This window comes from Staurois parvus, unplaced genomic scaffold (assembly GCF_062004578.1).
Source record: "Staurois parvus isolate SC_StPar_1 unplaced genomic scaffold, SC_StPar_1.0 ptg000249l, whole genome shotgun sequence".
Lineage (NCBI taxonomy): Eukaryota > Metazoa > Chordata > Amphibia > Anura > Ranidae > Staurois > Staurois parvus.
In genome coordinates this window covers 6,210,895-6,230,154 of record NW_028318045.1, presented here as the reverse complement: position 1 = coordinate 6,230,154, position 19,260 = coordinate 6,210,895, and the positions used below count along the sequence as shown (strand labels likewise).

Sequence of the window (19,260 nt, the reverse complement as noted above, 5' to 3'; positions counted from 1 at the left end):
AGTTGGATATCTATTTACTCAGTGCAACCTCATCTTTTATATTTTACAAAAAAATAGGTTAATAATTGCTTTTTTTTGCCCTAAAATTACCTAACCTGTATTTTTTACTGAACGTTTGCGGTAATATCATGCAACATAAAAACATTGGAACTACCACTATTTTATTCTCTAGGGTCTCTGATTTCAGAAAATATATCATGTTTGGGGGTTTTGTGTAATCTTCAAGCCTAAAATTATTTTTTTAAATCTTGTGCAAAAAAATGCAAAAACAGCTCTGGCAGCGAAAGGGATAAAGAATAAGCCCAACACTCCCCTTTCCTGACAAGCACCCAATCAGTGCTCATTATCACCTCCGATTTAAATTACGGTTTTGGTTAAAAAAAAAAAAAAAAATTTATGTGGACAAGTAGATTGTCATGAGGGACAAGTAGATTGGGACACCGATTTAGTTCATAGACAAGTATTTTTTTCAAAAATTTCCACACCCTTGAACTTACAAAACCCTCCACAACTCTTCCCCCAGCTACAGTGGGGATCGAAAGTTTGGGCACCCCAGCTAAAAATTTGTATTAATGTGCATAAAGAAGCCAAGGAAAGATGGAAAAATCTCCAAAAGGCATCAAATTACAGATTAGACATTCTTATAATATGTCAACAAAAGTTAGATTTTATTTCCATCATTTACACTTTCAAAATAACAGAAAACAAAAAAATGGCGTCTGCAAAAGTTTGGGCACCCTGCAGAGTTAATATCTTGTACTGCCCCCTTTGGCAAGTATCACAGCTTGTAAACGCTTTTTGTAGCCAGCCAAGAGTCTTTCAATTCTTGTTTGAGGTATCTTTGCCCATTCTTCCTTACAAAAGTCTTCCAGTTCTTTGAGATTTCTGGGCTGTCTGTCACGCACTTCTCTTTTAAGGTCTATCCATAGATTTTCAATTATGTTGAGGTCAGGAGATTGTGAAGGCCATGGCCAAATCTTCAGTTTACGCCTCTTGATGTAATCCCCCGTGGATTTCGAGGTGTGTTTAGGATCATTATCCATTTGTAGAAGCCATCCTCTCTTTAACTTCAGCTTTTTCACAGATGGCATCAAGTTACCATCCAAAATTTGCTGAAATTTTATTGAATCCATTTTTCCTTCTACTCGTGAGATGTTCCCTGTGCCACTGGCTGCAACACAACCCCAAAGCATGATTGATCCAACCCCATGCTTAACAGTTGGACAGAGGTTCTTTTCATTAAATTCTGTGCCCCTTCTTCTCCAAACGTACCTTTGCTCATTCCGGCCAAAAAGTTCAATTTTAACCTCATCGGTCCACAGAACTTGTTTCCAAAATGCATCAGGCTTGTCTATATGTTAATTTGCAAAGTTCAAACAATGATTTTTGTGGTGAGGATGTAGAAGAGGTTTTCTTCTGATTACTCTTCCATGAAGACCATATTTGTACAAGTATCTCTTTATAGTGGAATAGTGTACCACAACTCCAGTGTCTGCCAGATCTTTCTGGAGGGATCGTACAGTCAAACGTGGGTTTTGAATTGTTTTTCTCACAATCCTGCGAGCTGTTCTGTCTGATATTTTTCTTGGTCTTCCAGATCTTGCTTTAACTTCCACTGTTCCTGATGACTGCCATTTCTTAATTACATTCCGAACAGAGGATATTGACATCTGAAAACGCTTTGCTATCTTCTTATAGCCTTCTCCAGCTTTGTGAGCGTCAACTATTTTCAGTTTCAGTTTTCTAGACAACTGCTTAGAAGAACCCATGGTGCTGATTGTTGGGGCAAGGTCAGATGAGTCTGGGCATTTAAAACCTTTGAAATTGACATAACCTGGTCTTCTCAGACGATGATTGAGAACAATCCATGACACTGGCAGGTCTCAGCTTTGCAAAGGGGCAGTGCATGCTATAAATTCTGCAGGGTGCCCAAACTTTTGCAGATGCCATTTTTTTGTTTTCTGTTATTTTGAAAGTGTAAATGATGGAAATAAAATCTAACTTTTGTTGATATATTATAAGAATGTCTAATCTGTAATTTGATGCCTTTTGGAGATTTTTCAATCTTTCCTTGGCTTCTTTATGCACAATAATACAAAGGTTTAGCTGGGGTGCCCAAACTTTCAATCCCCACTGTACATCACCAACCTGGTCTCAAAGTATCAACCAAACTGCCCTCTCCGATCATCTCAAGACCACCTGCTCTCTACTTCCAATGCCACCTTCTCCCATTTTTGCCTCCAGGACTTCTCCCGAGCTTCTCCCATCCTATTATTCATCTATCCTCCCTGAAAACCTAACTAGTAAACTGCCTTTTATTTCCTCCATCAGCTAAGCTCCCACAGCTATTACCTCTTGTATCACTTCAACCCTTCCTGCTAGATTGTAAGCTCTAATGAGCAGAGTCCTCTGTTTCCTCTTGTGCCAAATTTTATTGTAAATGTAATTTCTACCTTCATTTTGTAAAGCGCTGCACAAACTGTTGGTGCTATATAAATCCTGTATAATAATAATAATAGTGTTGTCACTTTCACGCCTGCAAATCCTGTAGTGTTTCCATTGTTTTCTAACCCTTGTATGTATTGAATGGATAAATAATGTATGATGCAAATGTAATGATAATGTGCTCTTATAGAGTGCTTATACAGTTTATATAATCAGAGTTTGACAAATTTGCTTTGAATCTAGGAGACAGCTAACAAAGTTAGGAGCCAGTTTTTTTTAACTAACAAAGTATTATTTTCAACGCTCGAGAGCACTGTGGAGGTGGTGGGGGGGACAGCAGGGGAAAGAGAGAGCATGGGGGACAGTGGAAAAAGGCTGGATAGGAGCTGCGAGGGAAGCTGCATATAGAGGAATCAATCTCTCCATTTATCTCCTGCAGCCTCTGAAAACCTGCTTCTCCTCTTCATCTTCCCACAGGCCATTCAGAGGCCGCAGGAGGGGAGGAAAATGGAGAGATTGATTCCTCTATATGCAGCTGCCCCTGCCGCTCCTCCTATCCAGCATTTTTCCACTGTCCCCCATGCTCTCTCTTCCCCCTGCTGTCCTCCTATAATGTTCTAATAGTAAGTGAACATGCCACCACTGGCTGTCTGGCACTTTCTCTCTGGTCCAGCTCGTGGTGTCTGCGGCAGGCAGCAGCTGTGACACCTATCCCGATATCAGACGATGCGGTCTCCTCCAGCTCCTCCCCCCTTCATGGTTATGGGTCAGCTGATCTGCAGTTTCCACCCCAACGGCTGCACTCAATGGGCTACTGCAGCTGCTTTGGGTCCCACAAGGACATGTGGCCCTGTCCTCGCTGTGTCCTAGTCCGGGCCTGCCTGGTGCCAACAGTGAACAGGCTGACAAAAGCCCAGGCAACAGGAAGCATTTTCTAGTCGCCATGGTGACCTAGCGCCTGAGGTTTGTCGAGCCCTGCATATAATCATGTGTTGCATAATGATGACAGTCCTTCAAAAATCTTGTATGTGTATGAAATAATCATTCCTCTTGTGCATAACCAACCAACTTGTAATAACATGTTATAACAACATCTTCCTGTGACAGCCCTGTGCTCACACTGTTCTCACCTTGGTAGTGTGACCTTAAACGGATTAAATGTATCCAACGGGTATTGCTCAGTTCCAGTATCACAATCTGCGCACTTTCAATGGAATCCCTGGAACCGCCTGTCCACTAGGGTGCCCATGTAGTACTCTTCCTAGAAGTGAGGTGCTGTTCCCTTTAAGACTGCTTAACATTCATGCTGCTTTGCTGGGTGGCTCAGATAACATGTCAAAGAAAAGGGGAAAAAAAGCTTCCAGTGCTGTAATATTCAGATCAGTACATTTTAAATTTATAAAACCACACTCACAAGTTGTAAAATCAGCTTGCATATCAATACTATGCTCAGAGATACTGATGAGGTTGGATCCATCACATGCATTGATTGACCTTACATGTGTTGTAGGTCACACTACCAAGGTGAGAGCAGTGTGATCACTGTGGTGTCACCGGAACACGTTGTTATTACATGTTGATTGGTTATGCACAGGAGAAAGATTATTACATACAAGATTTGTGGAAGGACTTTCACCTTTTATGTAGCATTTGATTATATGAACTGTATAAGCACTTTAAAAGAGCACATTATCATTATATTTGCACCATATAATATTTATCCACTCGATAAACATAATAAATAAAACAAATATTTATATATATATTACACAATCATTCAGTAATTTATTTACATTTACCTTTTAGTGAGATATTTATTTATAGGTTATTGTTATACTGTCTTACACTTAATATCCATTTTTGTTTGTTTAGCCTCAGCTGATTGTACATGTGCTGTGAATAAGCATGCTGACTAGGTATAGGAGCAGAATGAGGCCTCATCATTACATCCCTCTATTGCATCCCACATTGCTGTATGTACAGTGGGTATAGAAAAGAGTCATCCCCTTTAAAATAATCACATTTTGTTACTTTGCCACCTGACACGAAGACAGACACAGTTTTTGTTTTTTCCAGCTGTATTTACTCAGTGCAATTTATACCATCCAAGTGAAAGGTATAATGCCAACATGTCAGAAAAAAAGAAATTCAAAAATAGAATAAATTTCCACTTCTAGACTTTGCAGTATTTGCCCACTTTTCTTTCCAGAACTGTTCAAGTTCAGTTAGATTTGATGGTAACACGAACATGTCAGAAAAATATAAAAAAAAATTCAGAGACAAAAAGGTCTGTGTGATGTGGGTGTGGTTGCCACCATCCCTAATATCATATTCCAATTAAATTACCTTCTAAGTGGAATTTTAACCAAATACACAATGTAAAATCATAAAAACATACTTTTATTGTTTTCTGATTTTAAAAGAAACGAATCAACATTAGAGGACGTAATCCATGACACAATGTGACAATACACAATGTACATTCCTTATAAATGTTTACTCTCCAAAAAGAGAATAACGTTATATTTCAGTATATCTTTATTATAAAGGCAGAGAACAGGATAGTTACAGAATATCAAAAGCGTGTACATCGTGGTATCCCCAGCTGAGCATATTATGCATGTCAAAACGTCACAACCAGTAGAATCTTGATTGTTAGTTGGTCAGCTTGGTATCCAACGTGTTTCCTTATTAAAGCTCTTTCCTCAGGATAATACCACTCTGTAACATAAAGATCCATTTACAGTTATACATACCACAAAAAAATGGAACATTTATAGCTCATAAACATAGTGAATACCTACAATACATTGTGTATTTGGTTGCCTTTAAAATCCCACTTAGAGGGTAATTTAATTGGTATATAAAAAAAATTCAAAAATAGAATTACTGAGTTAGAAAAAGGATCACCCCCCTCCTAAAAATGACTTGTAAACTCATTCAGGTGTAGCTAACCACCTTCTCAATGGCTCACAAAGCCATTCGACGTTCAACTGTGATCAGCTGTGGTAATTTTGATTACCTCAGCAGCATAAAAGCTTTCCTGGAGCATTTCAGTCCCTGGAAGTGCAACTGAACAAAACATTCAACTATGGGTGGCAAGGCACTGTCAAAAGATCCCTGGGATAAAGTCAGGAGATGAATACAAAAAATTTGCAAAAGCTTTATAATGCCTAGAAGCACAGTAAAGTCTACTATTAACAAGTGGAATGTGTTTGGTACAATACTGACCCTCCCTGGATGAAAGAGCCAGGAGGAAATTTATAACAAAGAGTGGTCACTGTGTGCATGTGACAACAATATCAAAAATTCTCCACAAATGTGGGTTGCAAGAAAAAAGCCACTCCTCAGGAAAGGCCACATGCAGTCAGGACTGAGATTTTCCAAAACGCACCTTGAAGATTCTGAGGCCACATGGAAAACGGTGTTCTGGTCAGATGAGACTAAAATTTAATTATTTGGCCTCAACACTAAATGATATGACTGGTGGAAATCCAATACAGCTCACCATCCAAATAACACTGTTCCTACAGTAATACATGGAGGTGGTAATATCAAGTTATGGGGGTGTTTCTTTGCAGCAGGGCCTGGAGTATTTTGTCAGGATAAAAAGAAAAATGGATCAGGCAAAATACTGTCAAATTCTTGAGGAAAGTCTGCTATCCTCTGCTAGAAATTTGTCAGCAAGAAGAGAGTTTACTTTCCAGTGACAATGACTCAAAGCACACAGCAAAAACGGCCACACAGTGGTTGAAGGAAAAAAAGAATGTACTTGCATTGCCTAGTCAGAGCCCAGACTTAAACCCCATTGAAAATCTGAGGAATGACTTAAAGACTGAAGTCCACAAATGGTCAACATCAAATTTAACTGAACTTGAGCAGTTCTACAAAGATAAGTGGGCAAAAATTGCAAAGTCTAGATGTGAAAAGTTAGTAGTGACATATCTCAACAGACTAAAGGCTGTAGTTAAAGCAAAACACGGTCCAACAAAATACTGACACAAGGGGGTGATCCTTTTTTCAACAAAAGTTTTCCAACATTCCTGATCGATTTCTGACCAGAAAGAATGGCCAAAGATGGATCAAAATTCAGCTGGTCGCTATTGAAATAGCCAACTTTTGACCCATCCCTGGCCAGCAATTACCCTGGTTGCATATGAAAATAGTTTAAAGTATAACTAAAGGGAAAAAAATTTTTGTTTTAGTTTTGCATAGAGTATGAGAAAGCTTGTCAGTTGTTATTGTTGTTTGTGTCACTGTTAGGAAGATTCACCCTCTCTATTTGTCCTGTTTACCATTGTTTATCATTGAAAGTGAAAATCCAAAATTTGAGTTGTGCCCGAAAAGTAAGAGGGAAAATCTTCCAATGGGGACACTAGTTCTGGTGACCTGGGGGTCACCAAGAAATTCCTATAGATTACAGGGATTTCTTCTCACTTCCTGTTTGGCTATGGGACAGTAAGTTAAGGGAAATCTCTGCAATGGAACACCAATGGCGAAACAAAATCTGACGTGTTATTACCTTCTCTTGCTCTGTCCGAAATTAATTAAAATTTTTGCTTATAGTTCTACTTTAATTATTAAATAAATATCTAACATTATTAAAGTGTATAAAAAAGCATAAACATGGCTGTTGGGGAGATCAAACCTTACTTTCTCACTGAAAGACCCAACAGGAAGTAAATCTTTACAAAGTGAGGGGAATTCTGTTAGACATTTGTAACTGGATCAGGTGTCCCCATTGGAAGATTTCCCTCCCGTTCCTGTGACAAATAGAATTTTGAATTTCCCATCACTTTGTGTACCAGTGACAATGTTAACAATGTTGGAGTGGCTCTCACCCCCTGGCCTGCCTCAGTGCTCTATCCTGCCACTGCGGAGTGACAGCAAGACAGAGCAGTAGACACTGGGCAGGCTAGCACATCAGGCTCTCTCCTTTTTAGCCTACCACAGAGCCCTGCAGGGTGCTGGATGGGCTAGTTTCAGGCACAGTCACAGTGCGCACCCCAAACTAGCCCCTGTAAATGATGCTGTTTGTGCCAGTGCGCCAATCCATGTGCTGTCACGGATGGGGGGAGTGACACCATTGTGGCTGGATATCACTTCCTACTTGATGGTGTCATGAAGTGGTGGGACAAGGTCAATCAGTTTCCAGGCTAAAGGTTCCAAATTGTGCCCCCCCCCCCCTTCCCGGATACAAGCATTACCCTCAGCATTGATGTCGGTAGACTTCATAATAACTACCGGCATTGATGTCAGTAGACTCCATAATAATTACCAGTATTGATGTCAGTAGACTCCATAATAACTACCAGCATTGATGTCAGTAAATGCATTAATAACCCCCAACACAGGTATCAGTGGACAAATTAATAACCCCCAGCATCGATGTCAGTGGGCGCATTAATAACCCCTAGCACAGGTGTTAGTATTATTAACCCCCTCCCCGACATTGGTGGTCAGTGGCATTGAAATGTAACTCCTCCCATTACCACCATTGTGGCGGGAGGGGGTTAACTTTCACTGACATTGCCACAAATGCAGAAGGGGGGGTTAAAATTTCACTGCCATGAAGATCAATGCCGGTGATTGGTGTGGGTTCAGCTTTCACTGCCATTGACCTCACCCCCATCTGCATTGGTGGTAACAGCAATGTTAACCCCCTCTTCAAATACAGCCTGCTCCAGTCCCATTCCCCTAGTGCTCTGGCGCTGGACAAGAAACAGGAGATATGAGATCTAGTACAGCCAGCTGAGCTTACCTCAGCACACACTCGCTCCTGCTTAGGTCTCATCTTCCTCTTCTGGGAGTGCAGGCAGACAGGTAGGTAGGCTGGGAGGTGGGCAGTTCAGACTGGGGGGGCAGGCTGGATCACCAAAGCTGGCCGCATCCAGAATCCACCCACACAACAAGTCGCCTACACCAGAACCTTAAACCACGAGAGGAGGTAGGTGGAAGAGATGCAGTCCTACAGCTGGAGGGAGGGGGGAGCAAAATCCTCCCTCCAGCAGCTATCGGCATCCCTTATCCTGGCCCTGGTTTCACCCCTCTGGTGGGTGTTATCCAGGTGCGGTGTGCACCCCCATTGCAACGCCACTGTTCACAGGACAAATGGAGAAGGTTAATCTCCCCAGCAGGAACACATACAGCAATAAAAACCTGGCAGATGTTCTAACCCTTTCCTATGCTATCTAAAACTAAATCAAAAGTTTTGGCTTTACATGCACTTTAAATTATGTTTTTTATATCTGCCTGGAGCTCCGCATTAATCTTGGATCCCAACTGTGACATTCTAAAATATTTTATAATAGCTTCTGTTTGTCTAATTACTGTGTTGTAACAAATGAAGATTACAGATGACTTAGGGAAAGGCAGACAGCCAATCACAGAAGCAGGTAATGAGATATTTTTGCCAGTATTCGAATGTTGTGGCTTCTGGTTATACAGATTATATTATGGTGTTATTTTTAAAGATAAATTGACTTTCTTTTCTGTGATGTGTCTCTCTTTAAATGACCAGTCCACCCAAAAGTGATATTTTAGTTACAGGTGAAGACTATTGAGTCAGCTCCTAGCTGCTTATATGATTGGAAAGGTGGATAGGAGGTCCTGAAGATATTTTTATGTGTTTATTTTATAATAATGTTGTCATTCCATTTTAAGGCAATAGTATAAATATTAAATTAGCAAGTTAGTTATCGAAGTGGCACGCTGTGATAATCAAGTCCAAATACAATTTTATTCCAATGAAAAATTGTTTGTGAAGCCATGTTCCAGGGGCAGTACCTCTGTCCCCTTCATCAAACCTTGGAAAAAATGCAACAGTGTATGTGGACGTATCTATAATTGGATGTTAATAAATTAAGTTTGCACAGCAGTCTCTCAACTTAGTTTAATAGCATCCAACTATAGGTTGATTATTAAGTCCACGTACACCGATTCATTCTTTCTAAGCCCTGATGAAAGGGGCAGAGGTAATGCCCCAGAACGTGTTGGCTGCACAAAATTTGGCATTGGAAAAAAACATGTATTTGAATATTACGGCGTGGTGCTTCAATACTTAACTTGCTTATCCCTAGCTTATTATATGTCTTGATACTCCAACGGTGAGATCTTCCTGACATATTGGTGGGAACGTTCCATACTGGACAGAGGTGTGTATTAAACTGTGAGATGGTTAGAAGATGCAGAAGTAGAACTTTTGGGTGGGCTGACCTTCTAAATGTAGCGGTCATAATATTAGTTGAATTTGTATATCGTTTGTCTTTGTACAGTCTCAACGTAGAAATGTCAAGAGTGGTTCGTATCTATAAGACACTGCGCAACCACTGGAAAAAGAGTACGGTGGGGTTTTGCTTGCTGACATATGGAGGAAACTGGATATATGGAAAACACTGGTATGAATATTATTTTTCATTACAATTATTTATATGGCACCGACAATTTACACAGCGCTTTACATAATGTACATTCAGCCAATGTCCTTTAGGAGCTTTGCTCAAGGGCCCTATCTCATATTCAAACATGGGCCACTTTGGACAGCAATCAAATAATCTATCAGTATGTGTTTGGAATGGTAAAGGAAACATGAGTACCCTATGGCAGATGGGCTAACCACTAAGCCACTGTGTTGCCCAATTATAAACCCAGACTGATGGATTCATGTCGCACTGTATGGTGTAGGCATTCATTCGCTTCAATTCACAAAGCCGCGTGCGCTTTTTTTTTTAATTTCACATTTGTTTTTCACAACAAAATGTTCAGTTCACAAGAACACATATCACATTGGTGTGACATTGTTATTTTTCTATAGAAAATGAACATTTAAGGCTGAACATAAGTGATCGGTCTTAAAGTGGAAGTCCAGCCTATTCCTAACTTAGTCTAAATCTGCTTCCACCCCCCTTCTAAACCCCTGTCTATCTACCCTGTGAAAGGAAAATGTGTGTGTTTCAGGAGAGGGGAGAGATTGCCCACAATGGCTGCAGAGCCTGGGTGGTGACATCACCCATAGGCTTATTATGGGGCATCCATTTTTGGCTGTCCCTCCTCTCCATTTGAGCTGCTGCTGACAGCTGATCATGTGACCAGACCAGGTCGCTCTCAGAATAGGTAAATATACACATCTTTCTTTCACAGTGTAGGTAGAATGGGGTTTAAAAAGAGAACGGTGGCAAAGTTAAGCTTGGTTTGGAATAAGCTGGACTTCCACTTTAAACCCTAACTCTGGGCAGTGATAAAAATAACTAAAATTGTACCCCCTTTCCGAGCTCATGAAGAGTTGCTTGTTTTTTCTAGTGGAGTGGGCTAACACATTTTTATACAATGAAAGGAAAGTGTTCTCTGACTGGTTGAGGCGGAGAGGCAAGGCAGTGATGTCATGATCTCCACCTTGTCCAGTCAGAGAAAGCTTTGCATTCATTGAGAGAATGCCAAGCATGCAACCTCTAAGCAACAGGGCAGCTGCTTGGCACTGAACCTAAAAGCCAGTGGCAATCACTATAATATCTGTGCCTACTACAGTTTCCAGCTTCCACAGAGATCGACTAGGTATGGCACTTGCACAGTTATTTTGGTCCAAGCTGGAACAATGTAACTGTGAAAAATTAGCTATACCTGAAATTCAAAATGTAATTTTTTTTTTAATGCTGAGGAATATGTGATCCATGGTTCCGCAAGCCTCCTCTCTACTTCTTCTGACCAAGGGTTCCCTAAACCTGGTGTTTTTGCCTTTTCAATTGGTCATGCCGTCACCCCTCTCACCAAGGTAATCAATGCAATTTGTTCCTCTCCTTGCCAGTACTACAAGGTGATTCGGCACTCCAATGCAATCACATACAAAAATGGAACATCTGCTGCATTATCAGGAGGGTCTTTCAAGACACATACAAAAATTAACTAATATCCACACAAACTGATAATGTACAAATCATCCAACCTTTTTGTACAAATTTTCTTAAAACATGATAAAAGATTTTTTTATGCTGACATAAAGTACCAGGCCCTATGTTAATATGCATTCATATTACATGTATTTCAACACTATATTCCATATGATATTATTGATAACAACAGATCTTGTATGTTACATAGCAGCAGCTATGTGGATGACCCAACGCATTTCAGTAAACTCTTCTTCAGAGATAGAGTGATAGAAATCTGCCGTGTATAAATCTACAACATTGCATCCAAATAGTACATAGAATTATGCAAATATTGTGAAATATACAAAAGTCACATATTAGTGCCATTATGCAATAATGCACTTACTTAGAGGGTACAAGATTTGTATATAGGCCAGACATATAAGTTAAAAACAAAGGTCATTCACTAGGTCCCCCTGTGTGGTCCTGGGATTTTTGCTCACCGTTCTTGTGATCATTTTGACCCCACGGGGTGAGATCTTGCATGGAGCCCGAGATCGAGGGAGATTATCAGTGGTCTTGTATGTCTTCCATTTTTTAATTAGTGCTCCCACAGTTGATTTGTTCACACCAAGCTGCTTGCCTATTGCAGATTCAGTCTTCCCAGCCTGGTGCAGGTCTACAATTTTGTTTCTGGTGTCCTTCGACAGCTCTTTCGTCTTCACCATAGTGGAATTTGGAGTGTGACTGTTTGAGGTTGTGGACAGGTGTCTTTTATACTGATAACAAGTTCAAACAGGTGCCATTGATACAGGTAATGAGTGCAGGACAGAGGAGCCTCTTAAAGAAGAAGGTACAGGTCTGTGAGAGCCAGAAATCTTGCTTGTTTGTAGGTGACCAAATACTTATTTTCCACCATAATTTGCAAATAAATTCTTTCCAAATCAGCCAATGTGATTGTCTGGATTTTTTTTCTCATTTTGTCTCTCATAGTTGAGGTCTACCTATGATGCCAATTACAGGCCTCTCTCATCTTTTTAAGTGGGAGAACATGCACAATTGGTGGCTGACTAAATACTTTTTTGCCCCACTGTACATATAATGTTAATCTTTCTGCCAGGTGCCGCTCAAGCCCATAGGGCTCAGGGACATGCATAGAAATACCCGAGGGGTTTCCCCACTATACGCTGTCTACAACAGGAGGCAGAAGAATCAGAAATCACATCCTATTCTCATGTAATAGACATTACAGTCCATGCTTATATTTGGCATACAATCATCTTATAAACCAGAGCGACAAATTTGCTTTGAATCTAGGAGCCAGATAAAAAAGTTAGGAGGCAGTTTTTTTTTTTTTTTATACGTAGCAGGGTTGTCAGCGTCCGGGGCAAGGCAAGTCATTTGCTTCCCCTAATCCCCTAATTTACAGCAGAGCAGCCAGCCAATAACCCAGAAGTAACACTTACTGCAGGGTTATAGGCTGGCCAGAAAGAATGACAATAATAACCGGTTATGAGGGAAACTATTATTATGCTATTTTCCCTCTCATCAATTTTCACAAATCTCCCATCAACCACACCCTCACATCTTCACAAGTCCACCTGTTCTTCACAAATTTCCCCCCTTCACAAATTCCGACCCCACTACGGACTTTGCGTTTCCATGGCTCAATCATCTCTCCTCCTAGTACATGGTAGTTGGTTGGCTGTGATCTTCTTCCTCCTGCCAGATCTGCTCCAACACAGTTTGGGCCAGGGGCAGACTGACAACTCATGGGGCACCCGAGCAATAGGAAATCGTGGGGCCCCCTGTGTCCCTGCCCACACTCAAGCCACACCCATACAAAGCCCCACCTTCATTTTGCACTGCCCGCATTACATGCGTTTGTCACAGAATTTCTCTACACTATGTTCAAAATAAATGTTTATTATAGAAAATAACAAAAAAAACTTACATTAACCACTAGCCTACAGGGCACTTATACCCCCTTCCTGCCCAGGCCAATTTCCAGCTTTCAGCGCTGTCACACTTTGAATGACAATTGCGCGGTCATGCAATACTGTACTCATATGAAATTTTTATCATTTTTTTGTGACAGAGCTTTATTTTGGTGGTATTTTAATCACCTCTGGGTTTTTTATTTTTTCTTAAACCAAAAACCACTGAAAATTTTGAAAAAAAACCCCTTTTTTCTTAGTTTTTGTTATAAAATTTTGTAAATAAGTGATTTTTCTCCTTCACTGATGTGCGCTAATGAGGCTGCAGTGATGGGCACTGATAGGTGGCACTGATGAGGAGGCACTGGTAGGTGGCACTGATGGGCATTGACAGGCATCACTGATGGGCACTGAAAGGCAGCACTCATATATGGCAATGATAGCTGGCACTGATAGGCGGCATTAATAGGCGGCACTGATTGGCAGCACTGATAGGTGGCACTGACTGGCATTGATAGGTGGCACTGATGGGTGACACTGAAAGGCAGCTCTGATATGTGGCATTGATGTGCACTGATAGGCACTGATATGTGGCATTGATGTGGCACTGATGGGCACTGGCAGGTGGTATGGATTAGCACTGACAGCTGGCACTGATGGACACTGACAGGTGGCACCGCTGGGGCTACACAGATCATCAGGGCACACTGATCATCAGTGCCCTGATGATCAGTGCACATGCCCCTCCAAGGAATGTCGATTACCGGCTCTCCTCTCCTCTCGAGCTGTCAGCGTGGCAGCTCGTGAGGAGAGAAATGCCGATAACTGGCATTTCCCTATTTACATGCGATCAGCTGTGATTGGACACTGCTGATCACATGACCAAGCCGACATCTTCGGCTCTTTCTGTCGATCGGTGATCCGCTGTGTCCGAGGGACAGCGCACCACCGATCGCTGCACGCTCCCGCAGCGTCCTATGACGTCCTCCCAGAACGAGAGAACCGTCTTAGGTTATAAAAAAATATCCCAAGCTTTGAACATCTCACACGTTCAATCCATCATCTGAAAATGGAGTATGGCACAACTGCAAACCTATCAAGATGTGGCCATCCACTTAAACTGACAGGCTAGGCAAGGAGAGCATTAATCAGAGAAGCAGCCAAGAGGCCCATGGTAACTCTGGAGTAGCTGCAGAGATCCACAGCTCAGGTGGAAGAATCTGTCCACAGGACAACTATTAGTCGTGCACTCCACAAATCTGGCCTTTATGGAAGAGTGGCAAGAAGAAAGCCGTTGTTGAACGAAAGCCATAAGAAGTGCCGTTTGCAGTTTGCGAGATGCCATGTGGGAGGCACAGCAGACATGTAGAAGAAGTTGCTCTGGTCAGATGAGACTAAAATTGAACTGTTTGTCCTAAAAGCACAACGGTATGTGTGGTGGAAACCAAACACTGCACATCACCCTCAACACACCATCCTCACCGTGAAACGTGGTGGCAGCATCATAATTTGGGGATGCTTTTTTTCAGGAGGGACAGGGAAGCTGGTCAGCGTTGTTTGGAAGATGTATAGAGCCAAGTACAGGGCAATCTTACAAGAAAACCTGTTGGAGTCTGCAAAAGACTTGAGACTGGGACATCATTTTTGCAAGGGCTATGGCCATTGGTTGGCGTGGTCATGTGACAGTGTTGACCAATGAGAGTCTCTTCTTTTGTCTCAGAAGAAATAAAAGACTCTCATTTGTCAGTGCTGCCACATGACCACCCTAACCAATGACTGGGAGCCCTTACAAAGATTATGCTTCTACAGAGCTTCCAGGGATGTGTACGAAGATGCACACCAGCAACCGAGGGTGGTGGGATAATGTTACACAAGACAAGTAAGTGCACAGGGAACGCCAGTAGTGAGGAGGCTGTTAGGACTGTCTTAGTGGTGCCTGGTTCCAACAATGAATGAGCTGAAAAAAGCCCAGGCATGAGGACGCAATTTCTAGTCCCCATGGAAACCTGGCGCCTGGGATTTGTCGAGCCCTGTATAAATTACATCCACTGTACTTTTGTATAGCCTGCCCACTGCAAGTTTAAGTGATATAGCAGCAACCCAGAAGGGAAATGGAAATACCCAAAGATTGTCCAAGCGGGTCCCCTTGCTAAAAACTGGAAACAACAAAAAAAAAATAGCTCTGGGTGAAAGCACAAATGTGTGTCCAAGCAAGGCTCTAAATATATCCCAAAAAAGGGGGGGGGGGGTGGATTCATAGCCAGAACATACTCCTCCACCAATCCATAAATTTATTCCACATTCACGAGGGTGACAAATCTTGCCCAACTAGGAGGGGGAAAAGCCTCCTTTCAGCATTCCCCTTCAGTCACAGTTACGGCATATCCAGCACTTTGTACTTATGTGCCTAGTCACATCATCATGCTCACCTGTTGCCGCTGGCACCTTATAGTTCCCTCCCCCCAAATCAGAGGAGGAACACACTGAGGCCTTAGTAAAAGCCGTCCGTTCTATAGTTGTTCTATGACTTGCTAGTACTGTCCAGTCCTCCCTCAATCTGAGTTCTGATGTGCTGCATCATGTGAGTGGGGAGACATAATAAGAAGCTGACGAATAATTCAAACCCTCAGCTGGAGTTGGGCTTTAATTTCCTGCATAATGTAATTTTTTTTCCACAATCTGAAGACGGAGTTTCCTTCCAGGCTTCCCTCTATCTGAGTTACCGGTACTTGTATTTAGATTCCGCAGTGTTTTCCTCCAGTGAACAGGCTTTGTATGTGCATCCAAGGGTAGAGCTATTCCAAATTAAATAACCCCCAGCACTCTTTGCAGCTGCCGTTACCGATTGGAGAGGGGGCTCGGAGTTGCTTGCAGGCAGTAATAAGTGTGTAGCAGTTCCTTCCCGCTGGCTGGAGACAGCTGTGTAATTTCATCGAGAGGTACCTGCATAAACATGAACGCCACCAGTCAATTCGTTCAGAATTGCTTGCTTTTTTTCAAAACCATAATTGTCCCATCTTGGCTCTCATTATTCCAAATCTCTGCAGTGCCATTTGTTACAGGAGGTGAGGGGAGGGGGTTGTTCTTTTGTGTCTGATATATAATATGGCTGTTGTTATCTGGGGCTGGGAACTGTCAGCAGAACAACACAATCTGCTGGCCAATTAACTCTATATACACTTTTTAACTCTTGTCTGGCCTTATACATATTTTTTATTTGCTATTCATGGAAATGGCTGTTGTGTTGTGATTCGTTATAAGTTTTAGTTTGGGGAAAGTTCAGAATCTCTGTCAGGTTGTTACTGCTCATAAGATTTTCCTTTACTTAGTGTCACGGTGACAAAAAGTGCCCATGGTGTAGATTTTCCCTCATTTCCTGTTTAGTAAAACCATTGCCATTTACTCCAACCCACCCCCTGCCTCCATTCTTGTCTAGGGGAGTACTCCCTTTCTGAAGCTTCCTGGAATATGCATGTCACGTATCCCTGTAGGTATCAGTTTGCACAGTGTTGCGCATCATCAGGGGCCAACTACAAGAATCAGGAAGAGACTGCTGGTCCTTGGTGACATTAGCGTGGAAGATAGTGGTGTCGAACCCAGCATGCGGCAGCAGAGCTGTGGGTTGCAGCAGAAAATGCTGGATTTGCTGGGCATGTGAAAATATTTATTATAGACAACCTCAGTGAAAATGGCAAGTTGTGATTAGAAAAAAAACACAAAGGGGGTGAAATTTCTTTTGAAGGATGGCAGCAAAAACCTGACAAGGGTTCTAATACATTCTCACTTTATCCAAAACGTCAAAAAAATGAGAAAGAAGGAAACTTTTGGCTGAGCTTAAATGTTAAGTTAATATACCACAATTTTATTGACAGATATGACATTGTAAAGCCATTCAGTGAGATAATACACTTGATAAATATTTATCAGATGTCTTGTTCTGTTACGACTGTACAGCCTTCTGAAATATGCCTTGTTCCCGATGGAAATATTGCTGGTAGCTGTGCTGTCAGAAGTGATCTATGGCTGGTAGTGAAATATTCACATAAAGGCACACATTTGATTGGCTGCTAAAAGCAACATTATACTTTTGCTGCTGTTTCTTTGAGTTGCTGTATTCCTTCAGCAGGCATCTTTATTGGTCCCATAGACAGGCAATCTGCATCCATGTAGCCACAGGTTTTTTGAATCTCATTGAACTGTGTTCAGGTTGTTAATGAAAGCCATAAATCTGTGTGTAGTGCTAATTTTCTGTCTCTGTCTCCCTCTCCTTTGGTTTCTCATGGCAGTGATAACTTGCTGAGGAGGGCAGCCTGCCAAGAAGCGCAGGTAAGTTTTTGCAACTGTTGACAATTCTGTTCAAGACGTTTTCTGTCATATTTACAGTACATTTACGTTACAGATCGCTTTAAAACATCCGTCTTTATCTTCCTGCGTCATCACACGGTTACCTGTGCCAAAAAGATTATTAACCCTTTTGCTGCCAGTGCCATTTTTTGCACACAGTTAAATACCTGTTTGAGGTCTGAATATTACTGCAAACTCCAAAAACAATATATATTTTCTGAAAGCAGAGGCCCTGGAGAAAAATTAGTGGCAATTACAGTATTAGCACAATGGTTTATCAAGCGCAAGAGTTCAGTAAAAAAAAAACTCTGTTAGTGTTTACAATCATGAGTGTGTGGGTGTGGCATGACAGGTTCTCTTTAATGAGACATCCAGAAGCCTTTAGACCCCTGATGTCTCAGCTGCCCTCCATTGAAGCTAATGTAGCACAGAAACCACCCATGTCAATTTTTAGTGGGCCAGTGAGATTGCTGGTTTTCCTTCTCCAAGAAGAGCCTGAGAAACATGGCGGGGGCATCAGCAGAAAACTGATGAACTGATTTCTCTGTCATTCTGCTGTGTCTTTTGCTGTGTCAACATGCTCCTTGGTAGTACATGAGCACTTCAGTACAATGGATTGCCTCCTTGTGCTGCTTCTCCTTCCCCAGTGTGAGCTTTGCTGTAAATGGATTGCAGCAGGCTGTTATCAAGGCACATTAAGGCACTTACACTGCGTGCATTTAAAAAAAAATCTACATTTAATAGTGTATTTATAAAGATCTGCAATAAGTCGTGTATTTTAAATCTGCCTAGAGCAGTGTTTCTCAACCTTATTACCTTGGAGGAACCCTTAGCAAAAAGTTTGAGATCTCAGGGAACCCCCAAAAAAATTTTTCAGATCTACAGCTCACGGAACATTGGATCTGATCAGTGAGCTGTAGATATAACAACAATTAACAAACAAATGCAGAGCAGTGCAGGTAAGATGTTTGTAATATGCCTTTTCTCCTTGATCCCCACTAGCCCTCCTCTCGTCCATCCCAGGTGATATAACATTTAACAGCCTGAGACAGAAGAGGAGGACCTGTGGGGAACAGTGCAGTAAATAACAGTATGCTTCCCTGCTACAACTACAAACAAGACCAAATTGTGGCAGATGTATATCCACCCAATGTTGTTATTAATACGCACTGACAGTGCAGATTGATACCTAATGCCTCCTCTGTAGTTGTGGTTCCTGTGAACTCAGAGGGTGGCATTGAGTGGAGTGCAGAGAGTGGAAACATGTGGCTTGATCAGGAGATGACATCTTGTGTTATAGCACCAGTGAATGCAGACTGTGGAGGGGGGAAGCAGAGAGTGGGAACACGTGGCTTGATCAGGAGATGACATCTTGTGTTATGGCACCAGTGAATGCAGACTGTGGAGGGGGGAAGCAGAGAGTGGGAACACGTGGCTTGATCAGGAGGTGACATCTTGTGTTATGGCACCAGTGAATGCAGACTGTGGAGGGGGGAAGCAGAGAGTGGGAACACGTGGCTTGATCAGGAGATGACATCTTGTGTTATGGCACCAGTGAATGCAGACTGTGGAGGGGGGAAGCAGAGAGTGGGAACACATGGAATAATGTAGCAGGGGGTGACATCCAGTGCATGACAGTGCTGAATGAAGACTGCAGGGGCACATAGCTG

At 41.9% G+C, this 19,260-nt stretch overlaps 2 protein-coding genes across 3 annotated transcripts in view; one reads left to right on the top strand and one right to left on the bottom strand.

Moving 5' to 3' along the window:
* The window catches only part of AGK (acylglycerol kinase), a 131,705-nt gene that overhangs the window by 21,434 nt on the left and 91,011 nt on the right, over positions 1-19,260 (top strand). Inside the window, exons 2-3 of the mRNA XM_089680701.1 lie at positions 9,720-9,842; positions 17,533-17,572. Coding sequence (XP_089536827.1) covers positions 9,733-9,842; positions 17,533-17,572 — 150 coding nt within the window. The 5' untranslated portion in view covers positions 9,720-9,732. The remainder of the gene's footprint in view (positions 1-9,719; positions 9,843-17,532; positions 17,573-19,260) is intronic.
* The window catches only part of DENND11 (DENN domain containing 11), a 167,300-nt gene continuing 152,864 nt past the window's right edge, over positions 4,825-19,260 (bottom strand). Inside the window, exon 9 of one of the 2 annotated variants that reach the window (XM_089680700.1) lies at positions 4,825-5,166. In XM_089680700.1, the coding sequence (XP_089536826.1) occupies positions 5,151-5,166 (16 nt within the window). In that variant the 3' untranslated portion in view covers positions 4,825-5,150. Of the gene's footprint in view, positions 5,167-17,087; positions 17,695-19,260 lie in introns of those variants that run through there. The other variant, XR_016313209.1, reaches the window with a different exon arrangement.